The sequence below is a fragment of the Aspergillus mulundensis genome (assembly GCF_003369625.1).
Source record: "Aspergillus mulundensis strain DSM 5745 chromosome Unknown scaffold_21, whole genome shotgun sequence".
In the NCBI taxonomy this organism is placed as follows: domain Eukaryota; kingdom Fungi; phylum Ascomycota; class Eurotiomycetes; order Eurotiales; family Aspergillaceae; genus Aspergillus; species Aspergillus mulundensis.
The window spans coordinates 213,235-231,734 of record NW_020797909.1 but is presented as its reverse complement, the minus strand read 5'-3'; the positions used below and the strand labels follow the sequence as shown (position 1 = coordinate 231,734).

Here is an 18,500-nt window from a genome sequence, read left to right as displayed (position 1 = left end):
GCCTTACCACTCACCCCATACTCCGCATCCTCCGGATAACACGATGGCGTTTCCAAACACCCCCGTTCTCGACACATTTATCTCCTCGCTATCCGAGATAGTTCGCGACCGGGATGGCGCTAAGCTCCAAGATTTCCTGCAGATCGAACCGCCGCTGCCCGACGTGTACACGCAGATGGTGGATGAATTGCGACGAAAATACCCCAATGAATCGCCAAAAGAGGCAGAATTGCTACGGCGATGCGAAGGGCTTGTTCCCAAGTCCAAAGGGGGTAGCACCTGGACGGCTTTCCCGACATTCATGAAGCTCTACTTCTGCTTCTTGCGCGACGCCAATGTCGAGAATCTGCTGGAGACTTACGACATGTTGAAAGTGCTGCTCAAGTAAGCTTGCCTCTTGCTCCTCTGTCCCGCCTAGAATATGTCCATGACTGACTTGAAGGAACTTACTAGCCAATGTGTGATGGCACTCGGTGACAGCCAATTCGGTATTGTTGTCTTGCCCACGGTTTTGTACCTGTCTAAGGTACTGGCGAAACTAGCGATGGGTTTAGATCGTCGGCCCGAACTTATTGCTCACCTGCTAAGGCTCGAGGGTGGCCCCGATCAGGACGAGAGCACGGAAAAGGTCACATTAGTTGAGAAGTCTGCGAACGTGGTTCGAGAAGCGTTCATTAAATGTCTCACGGACCGCAGCGGTACACCTGGAGTCCACGGGAAGCCAGAAGGCAAGAGAGTTGGCATCTATCTAATGGCTAACCTGTGCCTCAAGCTGCTTTTCCAGGTGCGAAGATGCTCCCACCGTATCCAATTGATGTATGACTGACAATGCTCTAGTGTGGTAAACTACGCAACGCCGAGCAGATGTTTGCGAGTATCACTGCTCAATCTCCACCTCTAAAACATTTTCCCGCCTCCCAGAGAGTTACATACCTCTATTACCTTGGACGCTATTTGTTCTCCAACAACTTATTCTTCCCGGCTCAAATTGCACTGCAATCGGCCTACGACCAATGCCATCACCAGGCGATCAACCAGAAACGGCTTATTCTCACGTATCTCATCTCTTGCAACATAATAATGGGCCGGTTTCCGTCCCTACAACTACTGCAGAAGCCGGAGGCAGAGGGGCTGGCTGATAAATTCATCCCGCTTTGCCAACTCATCGCACGTGGAGACTACATTGCTTTCCGAGATCATCTCACGGTAAACTCTCCAGCAACGGAATGGTTTGCCAGGAAAGGCATCCTTCTGCCGCTGCGAAACCGGTGCGAGATACTCGTATGGCGCTCTCTAGCTCGAAAGGTCTTCATTCATGGAGGTTTCCATGGAGACCCCCAGGGTCAGGCACAAAGAGGACCGCCTCCATTCCTATACCTCACAAAACTCGAAGCTGCCGTACGGTGGCTACAATCCCAACATCCGTCATCACATCCCTTACCCACCACAACCCCATTTGCAAGTAGTATACCCCCACACACAAACAAAAGCCAGTACGGATCACAGATCGTGTCAATAGCGCCTGATCCAGACTTCGTCTCCCTGGACGCCCCCGTTACGAACGGATCCGGTCCAGATCCATCCTTGCTCTCAAAATACGCCGACTACCTTTGCCCAGACGGCTTCTTCGACGCAACAGGTCAATGGCAGACTAACCCAACCAAGACCCTAATCGACGGCACTCCCGACTCAGACTACAGCCAGTACGAGCTAAACCCGTACGCGGAAACAGCCGACCAAGAACCCGATAAACCGTCGCCTCTAATGCGCGAAATCGAATCTATCCTCGCCTCCCTCTTAACGCAGGGTCTGATGCGCGGGTATCTCACCCATCGGAACCCGCGGTTCGCTATTCCGGGTGCGCGACTACGTGGGGCTCTGCCGACGGGATTCCCGAATGTCTGGCAGACGATCTATGCTCGGGAGTCGGAGGATATGGGTGTACCGGGCTGGGTTCAGCCGCCGCCAACTATGATGGGTGGCACTCCCGCAGCATTAGGTGGAGGAGGGAGGGTGGTGAATCTCTCAGGCGCACGGCCTGTTGGTGTACAGTAACTTGCTGCTATGTCTCACCCCGGCCACGGCCAAATATTAGAAGTTACGCGGCTAATAAAGGCGAAGTATGGACATAATCCTAGACAGTAGTCTGAGTTCCCGAAATCTAAGCAAGAGTCTATAATTCAACCTCGAACCTGAAGTAGTGTTTTATGATGTTGACAGTGACTCCAACAGTAAACCTAAATATACCGAAAAGACGCATTCGTTCCGTCGTAATTCGTAGTCATGCGCAAACTCATGCGTATTAAGCATTGGTCTCAATAACAATTCTTCCCTCCAACCGAGGTGCAATGCCCGGCGTCCACTGCGGCGTATATGGGCTATTATCATTCTGATCCGCCTCGTCCATGGCCGAACTGATACCCGTTCTGCGCATCCAGCGCCGCGTTGCCCATCGTGCCAGGCGTAACAGATTTTCTTCCTCTTCGGCTGAGCGAGCCGGACGTGTAACGTAGTTGGTGAGTGGGCGCGGCGAAACAAGGATGTCGGGGTCAGAGTCGGAGTCGGAGTCCATCGACTCTTCGATATCAGGCTCCTGGCCTTCGTTGATAGCGGCCTGGGCCTCGGCAAACCGGCCGTAGTAGTAGTGTGTTTTGCGGTTGAGAGGTGGGCGTTGAAGGCGGGTGGGGACCTTTTCTGCGTCGGGCGATGATAATGCTGAGGGTGGTTTTAGCCAGCCGTTGGCGGACATGTTCTTCTGCACGTCTGCCCAGTGCCGGGTCATGCTCTTCCCTAGGTTCTGCCATCGGCCCATGACCTTCAAGCTGAGGAAGTATTGACGCATTAGTGTGCTGATGAGAGTTCCGCTTTCTTCGTCCACCAGCTCTTCCACCTCTCCGCCTTCGGATTCCACGAGTAGTGAGGCGAACCCGTCTTTGCCTCGTGCCATGTAACCTCGAGTGGCCAGTGTGTAGCTTTCTTCGAATTGAATGTCGCGTCCACCGATCTTGGCCCAGTTGATGCGCGAGCCGGGAGGGGCAGATGGGTTGAAACTGAATGATATATTTGAGACCTGGGTGAAGCGGCCCTCTAGGGCGGGAAGTTGGCTGACGCCGTTCTCAAGGGCATCAAAAAGTGCTTTGCCCTTCAGACGGAGCAAGACGACAGGATCTTCGAAAGGAAAACAATTTAGAATGTCGCGGAGACGGAGCACTCCCGGGGGGTATATTTGATCTCCGCGGATAGTACCTCCGGCCATCATGGCACAATCAGCACGGTAGTAGAAGCGCATAAGGTCGCAGGCAAAGTTCCCCAAATTAGATTCTCCAGCACGGACAGTGGAGAATCGTCCGTCAAGCGGACGGACTGTGTAACCTATAGGCTTATCCAACTTGGCTTTGAGACTCGAGGTGAGCTTAGAAACTAGCGCCACGGCCGATGGTTCTTCAGGTATAGATCGAACCATATCCCGTCGAACAATGTTGAAGTCCCATCCTTGGCCGTCCGTTTTCCGGAATGCTTCGATATAGCTTAACTGTTTGAAATCCGTACCTGAACGGAGGACGTGAACGCCGTTGAGAAAAGCATGTCCGTAAAAATGGTCGTGCCCTCCTAGTATAATGTCAATGAGGCCGTGAGGGATGTTCTGCGCTAGTTTATAATCATTCGGTTCGCGCTGATGCGTAACGGCAACAATCAACTCTGCTCCTTGCTCTCGTAGACGTGGGACGAGTTCGATCGCGGTCTTCGAAGCGGACTTATAAATAAGGTCAGGAGGGAGGGAGTTGATAGTTCCTAGCCTAAAAGAAGCGACGAGTTAGCTTTTAGTGCGACGCGCAATCGGTTGTCAAACAAACCATTCGCGCTCTCCGAGACCAATCACGCCCACCTTGATTCCATTCGACGATGTCAGCATGCAGGTCTTCTCGCAATTTCCAATTGGCACGCCTTCGCCGAGTGCTGGATCTAGGACATTGGCCAAAAGCCAGGGAAATTGACATTGGTCGCGCAAATGACGGAACTGCGCGACGCCGAAATCGAGATCATGATTCTGTTGACACCCGGGTTAGCCCTCGAGAGGTCTCACGTCAGCCGCAACAGCGTACGTACCCCTACGCATGCCACGTCTGTTCCCGCCTTGTTGAGAAAAGGCACCATGTGCCTCCCCTTTGTAACGGTACTTTCTAGACTGGGGTTGAACGCATCGCCGGAGAAGAAGGTGAGAGGGGTAGGTTGTCCGTCGAAGCTGGAATGCGACCGATAGTGGTTGATCACGGATTGGAAACGAGGGGCGCCGCCCACTGGTTCTGCGGAGCCTGGTCTTTTGATGCGTGGTTAGTCCCATTCCTGAACTGTTAGGCCAAGGTCCGAAGAGTAAAAAGACGATGGCTGTTGGTATACTTACTCGACATGATACACGTCATTGTAGTGGATAAGGCGGAGATCGGGCTTGCCGCTCCGATCAGAAGTATAGGTGACGGAGGAGCCGTCAGTTTCGACAGAAGACATGCTGGATGTGTATGTTCAAAGACGGTCTCTGAGTATGTCACCCAGAGGGGAAGAGAGGGGGAAGAGGGGAGGGTGGATGGTGGATGAAAGCGAAGGAAGAGGACACAAGGTAGCTTTGTTTCGGCCCTGATCGCGATGAACATGCAGGACAAGCTGATGTCAGGCACCCAGGCACACAGGCAGCGCCGCCAATCAGGGTCCGGGAATTGCGGAGGATCGACCAGACTACTTTAGTAGAAGAAGGCCATTACTCAGTATACTACTACTAGCCTGGGAGGCCCGGTGAAGAGAAGAAAGTTCCTATTGGAAGCTGCTGTTGTACAACTGAGCTGAGAAGACATAAGTGAGCCATCGGCCATCGCCAGTTTTCCCGAAACCAATTCATTTCAATCATAACACATCAATGTCGTTAATCAGAAAAACGCCTTTCCAGGTGGAGGGTATGGAGCATAAGAAGAATAGCGGCGCGCGATAGTATCGATCGGGCGCGGGTTAAGAATCCAAGGACAAAATCAGTGTGGTCTCTCAGCTACAGTCCACCGTCGACCGGAATGAGCCGATCGCTCTTTGTTCAGCGACGCGCTTCTCCAAAGACCACGCTGAGATAACGTTCGCTGCGGTAGTTTCGCTGACCATGAGGAATCTCCAGAGTTCAGTGATGAATCATCACTTGCACCATCCAAGCCGGAAACAGATGAAGATGATGCAGATAGCGGACTGCCAAAATTGGGAACCAGATCATCCACAGCATCGCGACTGCCTACGACAGACTTCCAAAGTCCCGAAGAGGGCCGGCTGGTTGTCCAGGATTGTAAGCCCATACCTGCTTTCAGTGACGGTCCCATGATGATGGGGCCTGAGGAGATCGTGGAACGGTGCCGGTACGAGGAAATCGGCGGTGACGGCATACCGCTCGTCAAAGGAGAGCGGAGAGAGGCAGGGGAACGGACGGAGCTAGTGATCGGGCTTGTTCCAGGACGCAGATGGTCTGCTGAGGCTATCTCGACCAGGTTATAGTGCTCGGGACCAGATGTTTTACTGAGTAAGTCATATTTCTTCGCGCGTTCGTCGTCCTGCGTCACATCCTTCATGCGGTCTTTACGAACAGCGAGAGTAAGGGACGCCGTAGGGACATTCACCAGCGCTGGCTCTCCGGATAGGGCACCGATCAGCGCGTTGCAGCCCGCCCCGTGAGTTACGATAATCAAGATAGTGTCAATTGCCGAGTCTTCCCCTTCGTTTTGCCCCAAATATTGCAGCTGTGAGCGTGTCCGGCGGTGGGCAGGTGCTGCGGATGCGTCGTCATCTTGGTACCATGAGATAATGCGATCGATACCGCTTCTAAAGCGGGCAAGCATGGTGCTCCATTCATCGCCATACTCACCCCCATTGCCCCAGTTCTGGGGTTCGCGCATGCTGTCCCACTGGTAGTCAACCAGGACACAACTGTCGCGTGCATGCGTTACATAACCATCAGGGATAGGGTTCGAAGGCGATATCGCATAACTGGGGATGGGTGGTGCATATGCCGCGCCAGGATCGGACGGGATATCAGTGTTGATTCTCAGCATTTTGCGGCCCCATGGGCTATCGACCGCTCTGAAGGAATCATAACTACCGGCACGATTCCTCTGTCCTGACCCGTTGGCCACGGCCGAGCTTGACTCAACCTCAGGTTCCCGTTCCTCCTCGATCTGTATAGGAGCGAGGCCGCTCCAACCTCCGGGAAAGTGACCCACGGTCGGGGTAGGTTGCGTGTCTGCCACAGGAATGACACTCTCATCGCGACGTAACAGCTCCATCTTTGCGGCCGCAACCATCTTTTCTGATTTTGGAGGGGCAGTTATGTTTTCAAAGTACTCGGCATTCAGCCATTCCCCGAGACATGCGTCGACGCGGAGAAGGCATCGAGGAGTACCTTGAGAAGTGTCAGAGCCGGGACTGGTTGTTGAATCGGAGGAGGGTGTGATGCCGCTTGGCTGAGTCGACGCGACTCGGGAAGGGCGGAGTGATTCTATGTCGGCATAGTTCTGACTGATCCCGGAGCTTATAGCGACGGCCGTTTGCACGCATCGAAGGAAAGGAGACGTATGTATAATAACTCTGCGTTTCTGTTTTCGTTCTCGAAGGCGATGGGAGTGGGCGATCGGGTCATGGTTCCCCGGCGTGGGTCTATCCAGTTGATCTTCCAGCGTTCGCACTTCGTTGATTATCCGCGCTCCGAGGGCGCGCGACTGAAGCCAGCCGCCGTACGACAGAGGCGGGTCATAGGGGGTCGGAGAGGTTAAGTGCCATTCCTTGTTGGCAGCATCCAAGCGTGCACCATGTCTAAAACAGGACGGATCGTTCAGTAGGGAAAATGGCCAGAAATCGAAGATGCTCTCACATACCGGACAATAAATATGGCTGCCGGAGGCTTGCCCATGATCACGTTGCAAAGGCGCGGGGGAAGAGTCAAGTCGAGGTAGAGATCGATCGGTAAAGACTAGGTGCAAGGGAAGAAGAGGTATGACCCTGCCAGGAGACAGCCAGGCTCAGTGTGACCGGTAACTGTTGCTACAGGCGGGGTAAACAAAGCATCCCAAGTCGGACGCGGAGGCACGGAGACGCGAGGTCTGGAGCACATGTATCAGCGGGAAAAGGAGAGGAAAAGTGGCATGATGACAGCTCGGCTACCTGCATGGCTTGCGAGTGAAGATATGTCCACCTTTCACCTTGTCCCGTTCTTACATGGAATTGAAGACCGAAGATTTAAAGATTTCTGGAGCATCACGAGGAACAAAGAGGAGAATGCCTCCGCTTGGCATGAATTTTGCGGGCCTCGCTCCGGCATGTGAAATCTGGTTACGTCAGCCTCTGAGGGGTTCCTGTCCATCCATCAGTTTGACATTCATTTGTCCATCAATCAGCTGGTGCCTTGCGGTGACGGTTTCCCTTGGCGACCTTGGATGATGATCTAGGAAAGTGAGTCAGAGACTCAGAGATCCATCGCTTGTTCTTGAGTCACGAGGTTTAATTTGTTGATTTGCTCGGCATTGCGTCCGCCCCGGTTTGACGCAACCTAATCCTGACTCCATCACGGCGGCCTACCTAGCTACAGAGTACTCGCTCTGATACTAGCTATGACGATATACGAAGGACAGAACCGAAGATCCCTTCTCCATGAGTAACGAGTCGAGATCGTTCCCACGATATCCCCCGCGTCCGGCGGGTGAATTCCCGCGGAACCGGGTATGGGAGTCGGACCCATCACTGGCCGAATTTATGAGTGATCAAGTTCGAGAGTCTAGCAAGTTGGAAGAATGAGGCTACCGTGACAATTGCACAACGCTAGTTTGCGTCGGTCCAAGTCCGCCTCGAAGCCGTTCGCGTTATCAGTCAGAAGCCGGCATATACATAAGATATGCGTGACAACAGATCTGCATCTCCTATCGCCCGCGATGCTCCCCTAGGGATACTGCCGAAACTCATTAATGCGGTTGGTCTTCGCTTCGCCACGAAGCTTTTTGAATGTTGGAGACGGTCTGAGATACTGTTAGCAGGAGGAAGACTCTAGGTGCTGACGGCTAGTCTCCCGAGGTCTCGCGCTCTGTCTTTTGAGGGTACTCGGCCATCTAAGATTCCACAACCCAGACTTTTCAGGGAAGAAATCTTTTATGGCTATATAACAAGCCCGAATAATGTTTCTAGCCGCCGCTCGTGTGCCAGAGCTCTCATAACTAAATCTTCCAAACAGTTTCCGGTCGTCAATTGCCAGCGAGATAGCACGGCTCAATAATCCCGATGGACTCTTCCTCTTGACATATGAGTTGTTGATGCGGCTTGCCGAAGCTTCCTTGTTCAAGAGATCGGCGTTTCCTACTGGCCTTGATAACTAGTCAGGACTGCCATTTTCCGCTCGTCGTGGACTCAACCCGTACTGCTAGGACATACCCAGCTCAATATTGATATGCACATTGCGGGGTGAAAACTAGACTTGCCGGCATTAGCCACCCCCACGCATTGACAATATACCCTCCGGCCGTATCTGGCATCTGCCTGATTGGTGCTGCATCTTGTGATCACGAGTTCGGCAGAGGCTTTGTAACTGGACTGCCACCCCCGAGATATAGAACCCGCATTCCATCTTTCGCTGATTGGACAGGAGAGTTCCTTAGGATTATATTCCGATCTGATCCCAGGACACCATGCATATGAGCTCGCTAATGAACAAGGATCCTGGCATTCGCTGCCAACTGTGCACTCGCGGTTGGAAGGCTCCTTTCTGGGCATGCATTGTTGCATCGTAGAGTAGCGGTGGACTCTGCCAGATCCCAGACGAAGACGACCATAGCAAGTAATAGCAATACTTAAGTACCCTGGAGCCCGCGCTGACATCGAATAGCAAGTAGTAGGTGACGTTGAATATCTCGGGACTCCCCGGGTCCCCGAATTTCGGAATATCGCGGCCGGCAGCCATTACTTCCAAGGTTACCGGTAAAATACCTTGGAAATAGGGGACAGCCTTCAACTCATAAATCATGCCACTTGATGCTCAGTGAAGCCGACCCGACCCAGCTGCTATGAGGTTCCTGCCACTGCTCCACACATTAATGCTTCTTTGTGCCACCACTCAACTCACTTGGCCATGGTCGCGTGCACAGCTCTCGTGCTGGCTCTAGTGGTCGCGACGCTAGTCTACCTCCTCTATAACTATTCGCGCCTCAAGTCTATTCCAGGGCCCGTTCTCGCTGCTTTTACCGACATTTGGAGAACGATTGCGCAGCGGTCTTCACCATCTGAATATGGCCGATTTCTGCTCGAGTTACATCAGAAATATGGCGCTGTTGTGCGCTTGGGACCTGCTGTCGTTAGTCTGAGCAATGTCGAAGATATAGCAAAGGCTTATCATACCCAGCTCTTGGACGAGGTCTGTGCTATGCGGTCTATTTTAGCTGAAAATGCGTCATTAACCGACTGCGGCTAGGCAAGCCAGCTTGACCTCCACGGTCAGCCATCTGAGCACCGGGAGGATCAGTTGGAAGACGTCGTTGACAATGCTTTGTGCAACCTTGTTCGAACTCTACGGCGATATAGAGTTGTCAACCTCACAATATTGCGCTTCTTTGCAGAAGAAATCATCACCGAGCTGGTCGGCAACAGCTACCTTCACCCTGCCGCATCCCATACTTCGAGCCAATCCCAACCTAGCCCTTCGCTCTTCGGGACAATGGAAGAAATACTTCTACGCGGGCCTGTTTCTCTTCTAAAGAGAGATCGGCTATCATGCTATGGCATATTAGGTGATGTATCAGCATCAATATCTGCAACTGACCCTGCACAACCGCGAGGATTCGGTACTGTCCATAAGTTTGTTGACCGCATGCCCCTCGGATGTGCATTCGCTATGAGCATCCAAGATATAACCGATACATTTGTTCTTCTGTTCCCTCTCCTTCTGAACAGCCCAGGTGTTCTGCGCAAACTTCGAAATGAGATTGAAAATATGCCGATGTTTCGTAATAGAGCTATTATTCCCTCGTCGAGGGACGTTACTGGTCTTTTCTACCTCGACGCCGTCTTCAAGGAAGCGATGAGACTTGTCCTACTTCAGAGACAGTCAAGAGAGATCCGACTATCGTCTGGCCTTAGGTCCAATGAGAATCTCCCTCATGGAACAGTGTTTTCATGGCATCCTGGTGTTGTGCTAACCATGGACTCTATTTTTGGAGATGACGCTCACATGTTCCGTCCTGAGCGATGGCTCACCTCAGACCGACCGCGAAGGGTATTGATGGAGGAATATTTATTACCGTTCACGATTTGTAGGGCTTATTACCCTAAACTTGAAGATGGATGGCTGCAGTTGAAGAAAACAGTCGTGGTACTGTTGAGGGAGTTTGATGATGTGAGTTGCCTTCATCGCTCTGCTCGTGACCCGGGCAATAACCGCGATGCCCACGACGAAGCATACTAAGGAATCTTCTAACCAGGAGATGTTCTCTCCGATTATTCCGCTTCGGATTGAAAACCACAATGCTGCCGATGGGCTGAACCAGCTTCCTCAGTCGATGCTGGTCGAGCTTATACCGAGGATTACCACACCCTAACGATGATCAACTGGACATCGCTTGAAGTGCTACGAGTCGGAGATCAGCAGTTACCGTCGCTTCGTCGAACGTCAGGTACACTGAAGACCTTTGACGCCGGTAAGAACTTTATGGCTCCGCGATGAACAAGACAGGGATGAATATTGCCGGATGTCGAATCTCGACTTACCAGGCTCGAGCCCTGGAGTGGAACGCTTTCGCCTACCATCACGAATAAATGCAACGAACCGTATGTGAAGATAGCGTGTCGGGATGACGAACATGTTTGCGAAACTGGTTTCGATCCTTGTCAAGTCTCCCAGGTCCAGGAAATGTGTCGGCTGCCCATATGCAGCCATCGCACGAACCTTTTGAGGACCATGAACAAGTCCCGGTTGCCCCATACTCTAAGAGGTTTTACCTCAGAACACCACAGAAAGTAATATTGCTAATTTTGGTCTGCAGAACGTCACCTCCTCGAGTCCCTGAGTCCGGTGTGTGGCGCACGGTGGACCATGCCAGGGGTCGACTTTCTCCATGTTTCACATTTAGCCGCGAGCGTGTCGAGCGCACTGACATCCACTCGCGGGGGAATATTAAAGATTAATCTATTCCAGGCTGAACGTCGAACCGTTGTTTCTGCAAACTCGGTCCGTTCCTAAATTGGAAATGCTCTGCAGCAGCGTCTCGTATTGATAATCTGGACATACGAAGTAGGGGACTTCCTCCTCTGAGTATAAATAGTATGCCATCGAACATGAGCCCTGACTCTTTGTTCACTTGAACTGTCATAGCAAGGATTGACACCATGCAGCTCCTTCAGACGCTTTTCGCGCTCCTTCCTCTTTGTCATTCGGCAACCGCTCTCCTCGCCTTCCCCGGCGCAGAAGGGTTCGGCGCCAACGCCGTTGGTGGTCGCGGCGGCGATGTTTACGTCGTTACAAACCTGGAAGACTCGGGAGAGGGATCGCTGCGCGATGCCGTCTCGGAAACCGACCGTATCGTCGTCTTTGCAGTGGGCGGCGTGATCAACATTGAAGACCGGATAGTCGTGTCCAAGCGCGTTACGATTCTGGGCCAGACGGCGCCCGGGGATGGTATCACAGTTTATGGGAATGGCTGGTCCTTCTCTAATGCGGATGATGCGATCGTTAGGTACATTCGGATGTACGTATCTCTTCCCAGGGCTCTCTCTAGCAAGGATAACGAGAATGCTAATTGGAGTCCGGCGACAGTCGAATGGGTCGCGGGGGCGACAGCGGCAAGGACGGTATTACGATTGCTGAAGGGGAAAATATGATCTTTGACCACGTCTCCGTCTCATGGGGTCGCGACGAGACCTTCTCTATCAGCGGAACAGCCGAGAACATCACAGTGCAAGACAGCATCATCGGGCAAGGTCTGGAGACACACTCGTGCGGCGGACTCATGCAGACAGATGGCGGCGTCTCCCTGTTCCGAAACCTGTACATCGACAACAAGACGCGTAACCCTAAGGTCAAGGGTGTCAACGAGTTTACAAACAACCTTGTCTACAACTGGGGTGGCGGCGGCGGCTATATTGCTGGTGACTCGAGTGGACAGTCTTGTATGTTTCCGCCTTTCCCTACCTTATAATGTTGACAAGGGCCTGATACTGACTGGTAATCATTGACAGACGCAAACATCATCGGCAACTACTTCATCAGCGGTCCGTCAACCTCCGTCACGGCCTTCACGCGCGGCAACGCGAACTTCCACGGCTACGTCGAGAACAACTACTACGACCCCGACCAGGACGGAACTCTTAACGGGAACGAGCTCGGCGTGGCCTCGTCTAATTACGGCGGTATGGAGATCGTTGACACGAAGTACGACTATCCTGCTGTTGAGTATGTCATGACACCGGACGAGGTTGTCACCTATGTGACTGAAAGTATGTCTACCCCAACCCATCTTCATGTAAATTTAGTGAATCAGGGACTAATGCGAACGCACAGACGTCGGTGCCTCTCTCGTACGTGACGACGTGGACGCCAACCTCATCGAACAGGTTCTGTCTTACGGAACAGACGGAGCTTTGATCTCGGATGAGGATGACTTTGGTGGTGTTGGTGATCTTGACGGTGGCAAGACGCCCACTGATACCGACGGCGATGGAATCCCTGATGATGTTGAGACCCAACTCGGGACGGACCCCAGTGTTGCTGATTCGACGGGAATTGATAGCAGCACTGGGTACTCCTGGCTGGAAGTCTGGGCCAACTCGCTGGTGCCGGAAGGCTACGTGGAGACTGCTAAATGCTAGCGGTCTGCTATATGTATACATGCTTGCATATCCATATCCTTTTCACTCACATTACCTTTAAATTAATGTAGTTTTCGAGCGTGTTATCAACCTAATAGCATGGCCAAGACCCCAATAAATAATAAACCTCACCAAGAACACCATATGTGAAAAACCCAGAATCAAAGTTCATCTCTAAAGCGAAGTTACTCAACCCTCACAATCCCCAACTTCTCATTCTCCTCCCTCCCCCTCTGACTCCACAGCGGCGCCTCATCCTCCCCAGCTTCCTCCTGCTTATCCCCCTCTTCTTTCGTTGAATGCACAGTGTGCGGGTCATGCTCAGCGGGTGAATAGATGGTAACCACCTCCAAGGGGACATCACCGGCATTCAGGAACTGGTGCTGCGTGCCCGCGGGGACAATCACCACGTCGCCCTGCTTGACGGTCTGTTCCTTCCCGGCCACGATAGCCTTGCCAGTGCCGTGTGTGAAAAGCAGGATTTGGTCGACGGCGTGTTTCTGGGATACTTGGTTATTATGTGTTCCAGGGCTTTTTTCATGGGCTCGCCTACCTCGTCGCCGATTTCTCCATTCACGGGGACTTCCATCGCGACGAATTGCGAGTAGAGGCCTGTGTGGATGACCTTGCGGAAGACACCGAAGGACCGGGATGGCGAGAGGATACCCGGCAGGTACACCATCTCGTTTGGTGGCGGGTTGCTGACCATATTGGTGGTCGAGGTTGAGTTCTGAGAGGAGTAGGATTTATTTCGACGGAAGGTCGTTGTGAATCGAGGAGATATTGGCTGTCGCGGTATTCTACCGGGGTGAAGGACGTTCTTGGGGATCTTAAATATGGGTGCTTTATTCATGCTGACGAGATTTGATTTGCGATATTCCGGCGTCTGGCCACGGTTCTTATGCTGCGATTACTGAGCTTATTCGCCGTCAGACCCCGGTACCGGTAAGGCCGGGAGTGACGTCGACGCTTGTCCATGGTCGCATCCGGAGAGTGACAATCAGGAGGCGCAGGTGGTGGATGATCAATCTTCGAGAACTTGATATGACAAACAGGCCTGAACTGATCGAAAATATCGTAATTGTACCTGTACCTAAGCCGAATGGATACTCAGCCGGGCCTGCTCCTTGTCCGGCTTTGGGCTTGCACGTCATAGCGGACATTCAAATCCATGACCACCCAATAACAAAGAAGTCTCTTTCAGAAGCTGGCACTGCCAGTGTCTTAATAATCATCTAGTGGTCGAGGCCTCATAGAGCATTGGTGGGAGGTGGATCCATATAGCTCAGGAGCCAAAGGCTTAGGGTTAGATCCCTACCGCATTGTCTCCCATCGTCCTCGAAGATTGCTATTTCCGTTTAGCTGCAATACTTCAGTATGGCACCGCTTGACCAGCGAGTAGGTTAGACCATATCTTGTCGCAAAGCGCGCGTACTCTTCTTGCGCTCGGACTATCGCGCCTTTGACGCGAAAGGCTGTCAACGCGACCTCAACATCAGGGATTGGTTAACGTAGGGACAACAGTTGCCGGGCAAACCTTGAGCTGCATAGATGCCCAAAGAGATGCGGAGATGTCTCTTTTCGACCGCGGGGAAGAAAAGACAGAGCCTCACCCTGTGGGATATAAATGCGGTTGCTATCTGCACATAATGAGACACAAACACTTGCACCCTTGAGCACATACCAGTCTCCCATCAAGCCCTAAGGCAACTCTCAACATCTTTGCTTTCTTCGTCATCCCTTCTCTCAATGTGGGAGTCCCTTCTTTTCCAGGTCACTCTATTTTTGACTGACAAAGCAGAGAAACAGCAAGACGGGATACACAGAACAATGTCCGATATCGTGAACTATGCAATCGGCGGCACAGGCCTCATATTAACCGCCATAGCGACCGGGACCGGCCTCTACACCGTGCACGTCAAGAGAAAGGAGATGCGAGACGCTGCACGATACCCGCGGTCTGCTGAAGAAGGAGCAGCCGATGAGCGCGTTTTGGCGCGAGCAACAGGAATCCAAGGGACACAGATGACTCTGAAGACCGCTCAAGAATGGAGCGGCTATTTGGAAGATACGGGCTAAACCTTGCAAGGCAAGACACGTCTTGTATGGTAGCTTAGTGCGCGGGGTCATGTCAAAGCAGACGCTGTGAAGTATGTGCTTGGCTTGTTATCCCTTCATGTGGTCTGGAATGTTTCACAAAGCAAATAAGAAGCGATACTGATGGCCATGAGAATGTCACGATGATCGTTTTGGGATAAACAGCATGTAATGTGTCCAATGCATGAGCACCTGCTTGGCGCAGTCTGGGTTGTAAAAAATGGGTATATGTGTCAACACTTTCCCTCAGAGTAGATACTCGTACCGAAGCATGCCCACATACTGTTCAGATTGCTGTCTGATGTGGTACGACTCGCGAAAGGGAAACGGCGGAGAGTCATGGGTCTCAGTCTCCTGATGGGCTTGCTGTTCGACTCGAGGAACTCGAGGACGCGTCTGGCGCGGCTCTTCATCCGATGATACCTCGGTGCTGCCTCTGCTTCTCAGTATGCTCTGTATGTGCTGGGCCCTTTGTCCTACGGATCAGATAATCCAAATGGGAGCTTTGGTTGAGCCCCGGTCAAGATGTACCCTATCAGCCAATAAACACCGAGATGCAGACGTCTGGCGTTCCTCTTTGGACGACAACCATCGCTTGGCGGCTTCTTTGAAGATAGGACTGACACTTATGCAGGTCTTGTTGCATCATAGTGCCGGTCCGTCCCAATCTTATACTGCTGCTAAGTGAGGACAGCTCCTCAAGACCGGGGGAGAAAACGCAAACGCTGGGTTTTCTGGACTTTCCCCTCGCTCGGGAGACTCAATTCATGGACGTCTCCAAGCACATGAATTTAAGTGGGTTGCTCTCATTTCCCAGCAGTGGGCTGTAAGAGGTATACTCATCGCGTAACTGAATAATCTTCGTGCAATAGAACGAATAATGGATTAGAGTGCTCCGGGTTCGATGAGTCGTGCATCAGCACCCTCAATCTTTTGCTGCTATAACCGCATTCCCGCAAGCGATATGACGTCGGCCCACATTGGGGCGTTGCGCCACCAATAATCCCATGGCGCCGAGATATCCGCGTCGTTATTGTCTTGTTTTAGCCGAGGACTCGAGATTGGAGGTGGATCAGCTTGGGGTCCAAAGTCGGTTGGTGCCTGCTCGAATGAGCTGCGCTTGTTCTTAAGTAGGGCACTTAGACACCGGACAGATGTTTAGTCGCATCTCCTGTCGCGCCGTGGCTGGCTCTAATCTCGGGTGGCTTGGATTGGCGATTTGGCATTCGTACCTAAACCATCGTCATGATTGTATGTACGTCGCTAAAACGAGTAGAAGTCAGCATCGAGCTCAAAGTCAATTAGGAGGGCGGGGCAAGATAATTGGTCACCTTGACCATGAGCAGAGAAGCTATGGAGTGCCAATAATGCTCCGGAATAAGGACGGAAGACGGTAGTGAGGGGGTACCTGGACTCCTACCCTGAGTAAGAAAGACGCCAAGGACGGCGACGGCACAGTCCCTTTGCAGGCACGCCACGACCACAAGTCCCCGAGCTTCTTCATGGCTTTCCAGATCAAGTCTTCAGCCTCCTTTGACGTTACTATTTTATGCTTCTCAGTTCATAGTTCATACGACCGGTCCATACTATGAGCTCCGCGATGTGCGGTCAATCCCCCAGATTCTCTCCAGATTCCCACTTTTCAGTCTCCTCCCCCGCGCTGTCTTGCCGATCGGAGGTCCACAGTGGATGTGATTTAGACAGACACGCCATCAGGCGAGGCGGATTCGCGTCATCCAACGACATCGTTCAATTTGAATCCAACAGCACCGCTAGCCTCATGGTCTAGTCTCGTCCGTTTTCGTCTCATGCAGGCTCCACTTTGGATCCAACCTCGCTCCGGAGGACCAGAAAAAGTCCCCAACCAACGACCATACCCAGCACGACAGGCATAAGCTTCCCAATGCGGAAGGATTGGCGAGGACTTGCGGCGTGGCAATGGCGATATAAAAGAGCAGATGTGTCGCGAATCTTGTGGGGATGGTTGTGTTCCGTGTTCTCCTCGTGCTCTATACAATCTTTCTTATCTCAAGTGCTTCGGAATACCCACCCTGCTTCATCATGATTGCTAAGACCGAACCCATTGCGGAGACCTCGTCTGAAGGCCATATGGACCAGTTCCACACCAAGATCGACGCAGACTCCCTCCATGAGAAGGTAGTCCTCGTCGTGGGTAAGTGCTTGCCATCGATTTCTGGTCGATGCTAACGGCTCTAGGCGGGTCCAACGGGATTGGTGCTAGTCTTGTTGAGCTCTGTTGCGAGAACGGAGCTTATGTGACGATCGGAGATATTGATGCCTCTCGCGGAGAACAGCTGGCCAGAAAGTGTATCCAGCACTGGCCTGTACACTCGGAGCCCACTGGCCCTCCCAAGCCCCCTCGCGCAGTCTTCCAAACGACAGATGTGACAGACTATCAGTCCGTGCTCGATCTATTTGACCGTACCTTCAAAAAGTACAACCGCATTGATCATGTCGTGGTCACTGCTGGCAGTACAGAGACGAAAGAGACATGGTTCGACCACTCCTTGAACCTCACGCAAGTCCGCAAGGTGAGAAAAACAAGCTACGTGGGTAGATCTCAACCCTAAAAGATGATAGGCTCCATCTATCAAGGATATCGACGTGAACCTACTGGGGACACTCTATGTCACTCGCTTGGCGAGCGTATACCTCCGCCACAACCGGGGTCCAGGGGTGGACCGCTCCATTCTTCTATTCTCCTGCGCCGTGGGCATTAAAGAGACGCCTGTTGTACCAGTATACCAGGCTGCTAAGAACGGTGTCCAAGGTCTGATGCGCTCCCTTCGCACCAACCTCAACTCGCCATACTGCCACAGCATTCGTATCAATACAATCCGCCCTTGGATGACACAAACCGACAACTCCTTTTCGAAGACCGTTCAAAAGCACTGGACCAGGGCAGGACTGCCCCTTAGTACTGCTGAGGATGTTGCAAAGGTGTCTGCTGGCGTGCTTTGCAACGAGTCTCTCCACGGTGCCTCCATTTATGTCGCTGGTACGCGTGCCTGGAAAATTGAAACCGATATCGACCGCCCTGAGCCAAGGTGGCTCGGTGAAGAGTCTTCCCAGACTCTCGAACAGGGTCAAAAGGTCCTGGAGAAAGTTCTTGCTGCATGATTGTCAGGCTGGCCTACACGAGCAGACTACTACGGATGTTCCTTTGATACCCACGCCCGCGAATCCTTGTTAAGAGCGCCTTCACTATGCCAATGGCCGGGTATTGCTACTCTTCAAATAATTCAGGTCATAACTAGATATGATACAGGGAAGAGATCGCAATAATTCATACAAACATGTTTAAATATCGATTTGGAGCTCGGCTCGCATACTCGACGATTGAAACCCCGTTGTTAAAGATTCCTTTGGCCTTACCTCCGGACTTCAATGAACTGCAGGCTATGCGTAGTAACCACCCTTGGTTAAGTCCTTTCCGCCACGGCCCCCACCTGTTTGGAGTCAGACGAGCCTGTAAACACGACCCAACCAATCACGGTGGTCCTCTATTCGATCTTCTTATC

General features: G+C 52.3%; 8 protein-coding genes across 8 annotated transcripts; 5 read left to right on the top strand and 3 right to left on the bottom strand.

Moving 5' to 3' along the window:
- Window positions 1–43: 43 nt before the first annotated feature.
- DSM5745_11182 (uncharacterized protein) lies at window positions 44–2,055 on the top strand (the record flags this gene model as incomplete). Its single annotated transcript, XM_026753198.1, has 3 exons — window positions 44–384; window positions 454–784; window positions 838–2,055. 3 exons carry the CDS (start codon window positions 44–46, stop codon window positions 2,053–2,055), a joined length of 1,890 nt encoding a protein of 629 aa, XP_026598273.1.
- A 247-nt stretch (window positions 2,056–2,302) lies between these two features.
- DSM5745_11181 (putative 5'-nucleotidase) lies at window positions 2,303–4,506 on the bottom strand (the record flags this gene model as incomplete). The annotated part of the gene is made up of 4 exons (XM_026753197.1): window positions 2,303–3,797; window positions 3,855–4,048; window positions 4,108–4,318; window positions 4,403–4,506. 4 exons carry the CDS (start codon window positions 4,504–4,506, stop codon window positions 2,303–2,305), a joined length of 2,004 nt encoding a protein of 667 aa, XP_026598272.1.
- Window positions 4,507–5,018: 512 nt separating this feature from the next.
- Window positions 5,019–6,931, bottom strand: DSM5745_11180 (uncharacterized protein; the record flags this gene model as incomplete). Its single annotated transcript, XM_026753196.1, has 2 exons — window positions 5,019–6,834; window positions 6,897–6,931. The coding sequence occupies 2 exons, from the start codon at window positions 6,929–6,931 to the stop codon at window positions 5,019–5,021; spliced, it is 1,851 nt and encodes a 616-aa protein (XP_026598271.1).
- Window positions 6,932–9,133: 2,202 nt separating this feature from the next.
- On the top strand, window positions 9,134–10,462 carry DSM5745_11179 (putative cytochrome P450 monooxygenase; the record flags this gene model as incomplete). The annotated part of the gene is made up of 2 exons (XM_026753195.1): window positions 9,134–9,415; window positions 9,473–10,462. 2 exons carry the CDS (start codon window positions 9,134–9,136, stop codon window positions 10,460–10,462), a joined length of 1,272 nt encoding a protein of 423 aa, XP_026598270.1.
- A 920-nt stretch (window positions 10,463–11,382) lies between these two features.
- Window positions 11,383–12,861, top strand: plyC (polysaccharide lyase family 1 protein; the record flags this gene model as incomplete). Its single annotated transcript, XM_026753194.1, has 4 exons — window positions 11,383–11,741; window positions 11,810–12,162; window positions 12,232–12,489; window positions 12,554–12,861. 4 exons carry the CDS (start codon window positions 11,383–11,385, stop codon window positions 12,859–12,861), a joined length of 1,278 nt encoding a protein of 425 aa, XP_026598269.1.
- A 185-nt stretch (window positions 12,862–13,046) lies between these two features.
- On the bottom strand, window positions 13,047–13,714 carry DSM5745_11177 (cupin domain-containing protein; the record flags this gene model as incomplete). The annotated part of the gene is made up of 2 exons (XM_026753193.1): window positions 13,047–13,361; window positions 13,415–13,714. 2 exons carry the CDS (start codon window positions 13,712–13,714, stop codon window positions 13,047–13,049), a joined length of 615 nt encoding a protein of 204 aa, XP_026598268.1.
- Window positions 13,715–14,610: 896 nt separating this feature from the next.
- Window positions 14,611–14,940, top strand: DSM5745_11176 (uncharacterized protein; the record flags this gene model as incomplete). Its single annotated transcript, XM_026753192.1, has 1 exon — window positions 14,611–14,940. One exon carries the CDS (start codon window positions 14,611–14,613, stop codon window positions 14,938–14,940), a length of 330 nt encoding a protein of 109 aa, XP_026598267.1.
- Window positions 14,941–17,019: 2,079 nt separating this feature from the next.
- Window positions 17,020–18,099, top strand: DSM5745_11175 (uncharacterized protein; the record flags this gene model as incomplete). The annotated part of the gene is made up of 3 exons (XM_026753191.1): window positions 17,020–17,131; window positions 17,176–17,510; window positions 17,560–18,099. The coding sequence occupies 3 exons, from the start codon at window positions 17,020–17,022 to the stop codon at window positions 18,097–18,099; spliced, it is 987 nt and encodes a 328-aa protein (XP_026598266.1).
- Between the last annotated feature and the right edge of the window lie 401 nt (window positions 18,100–18,500).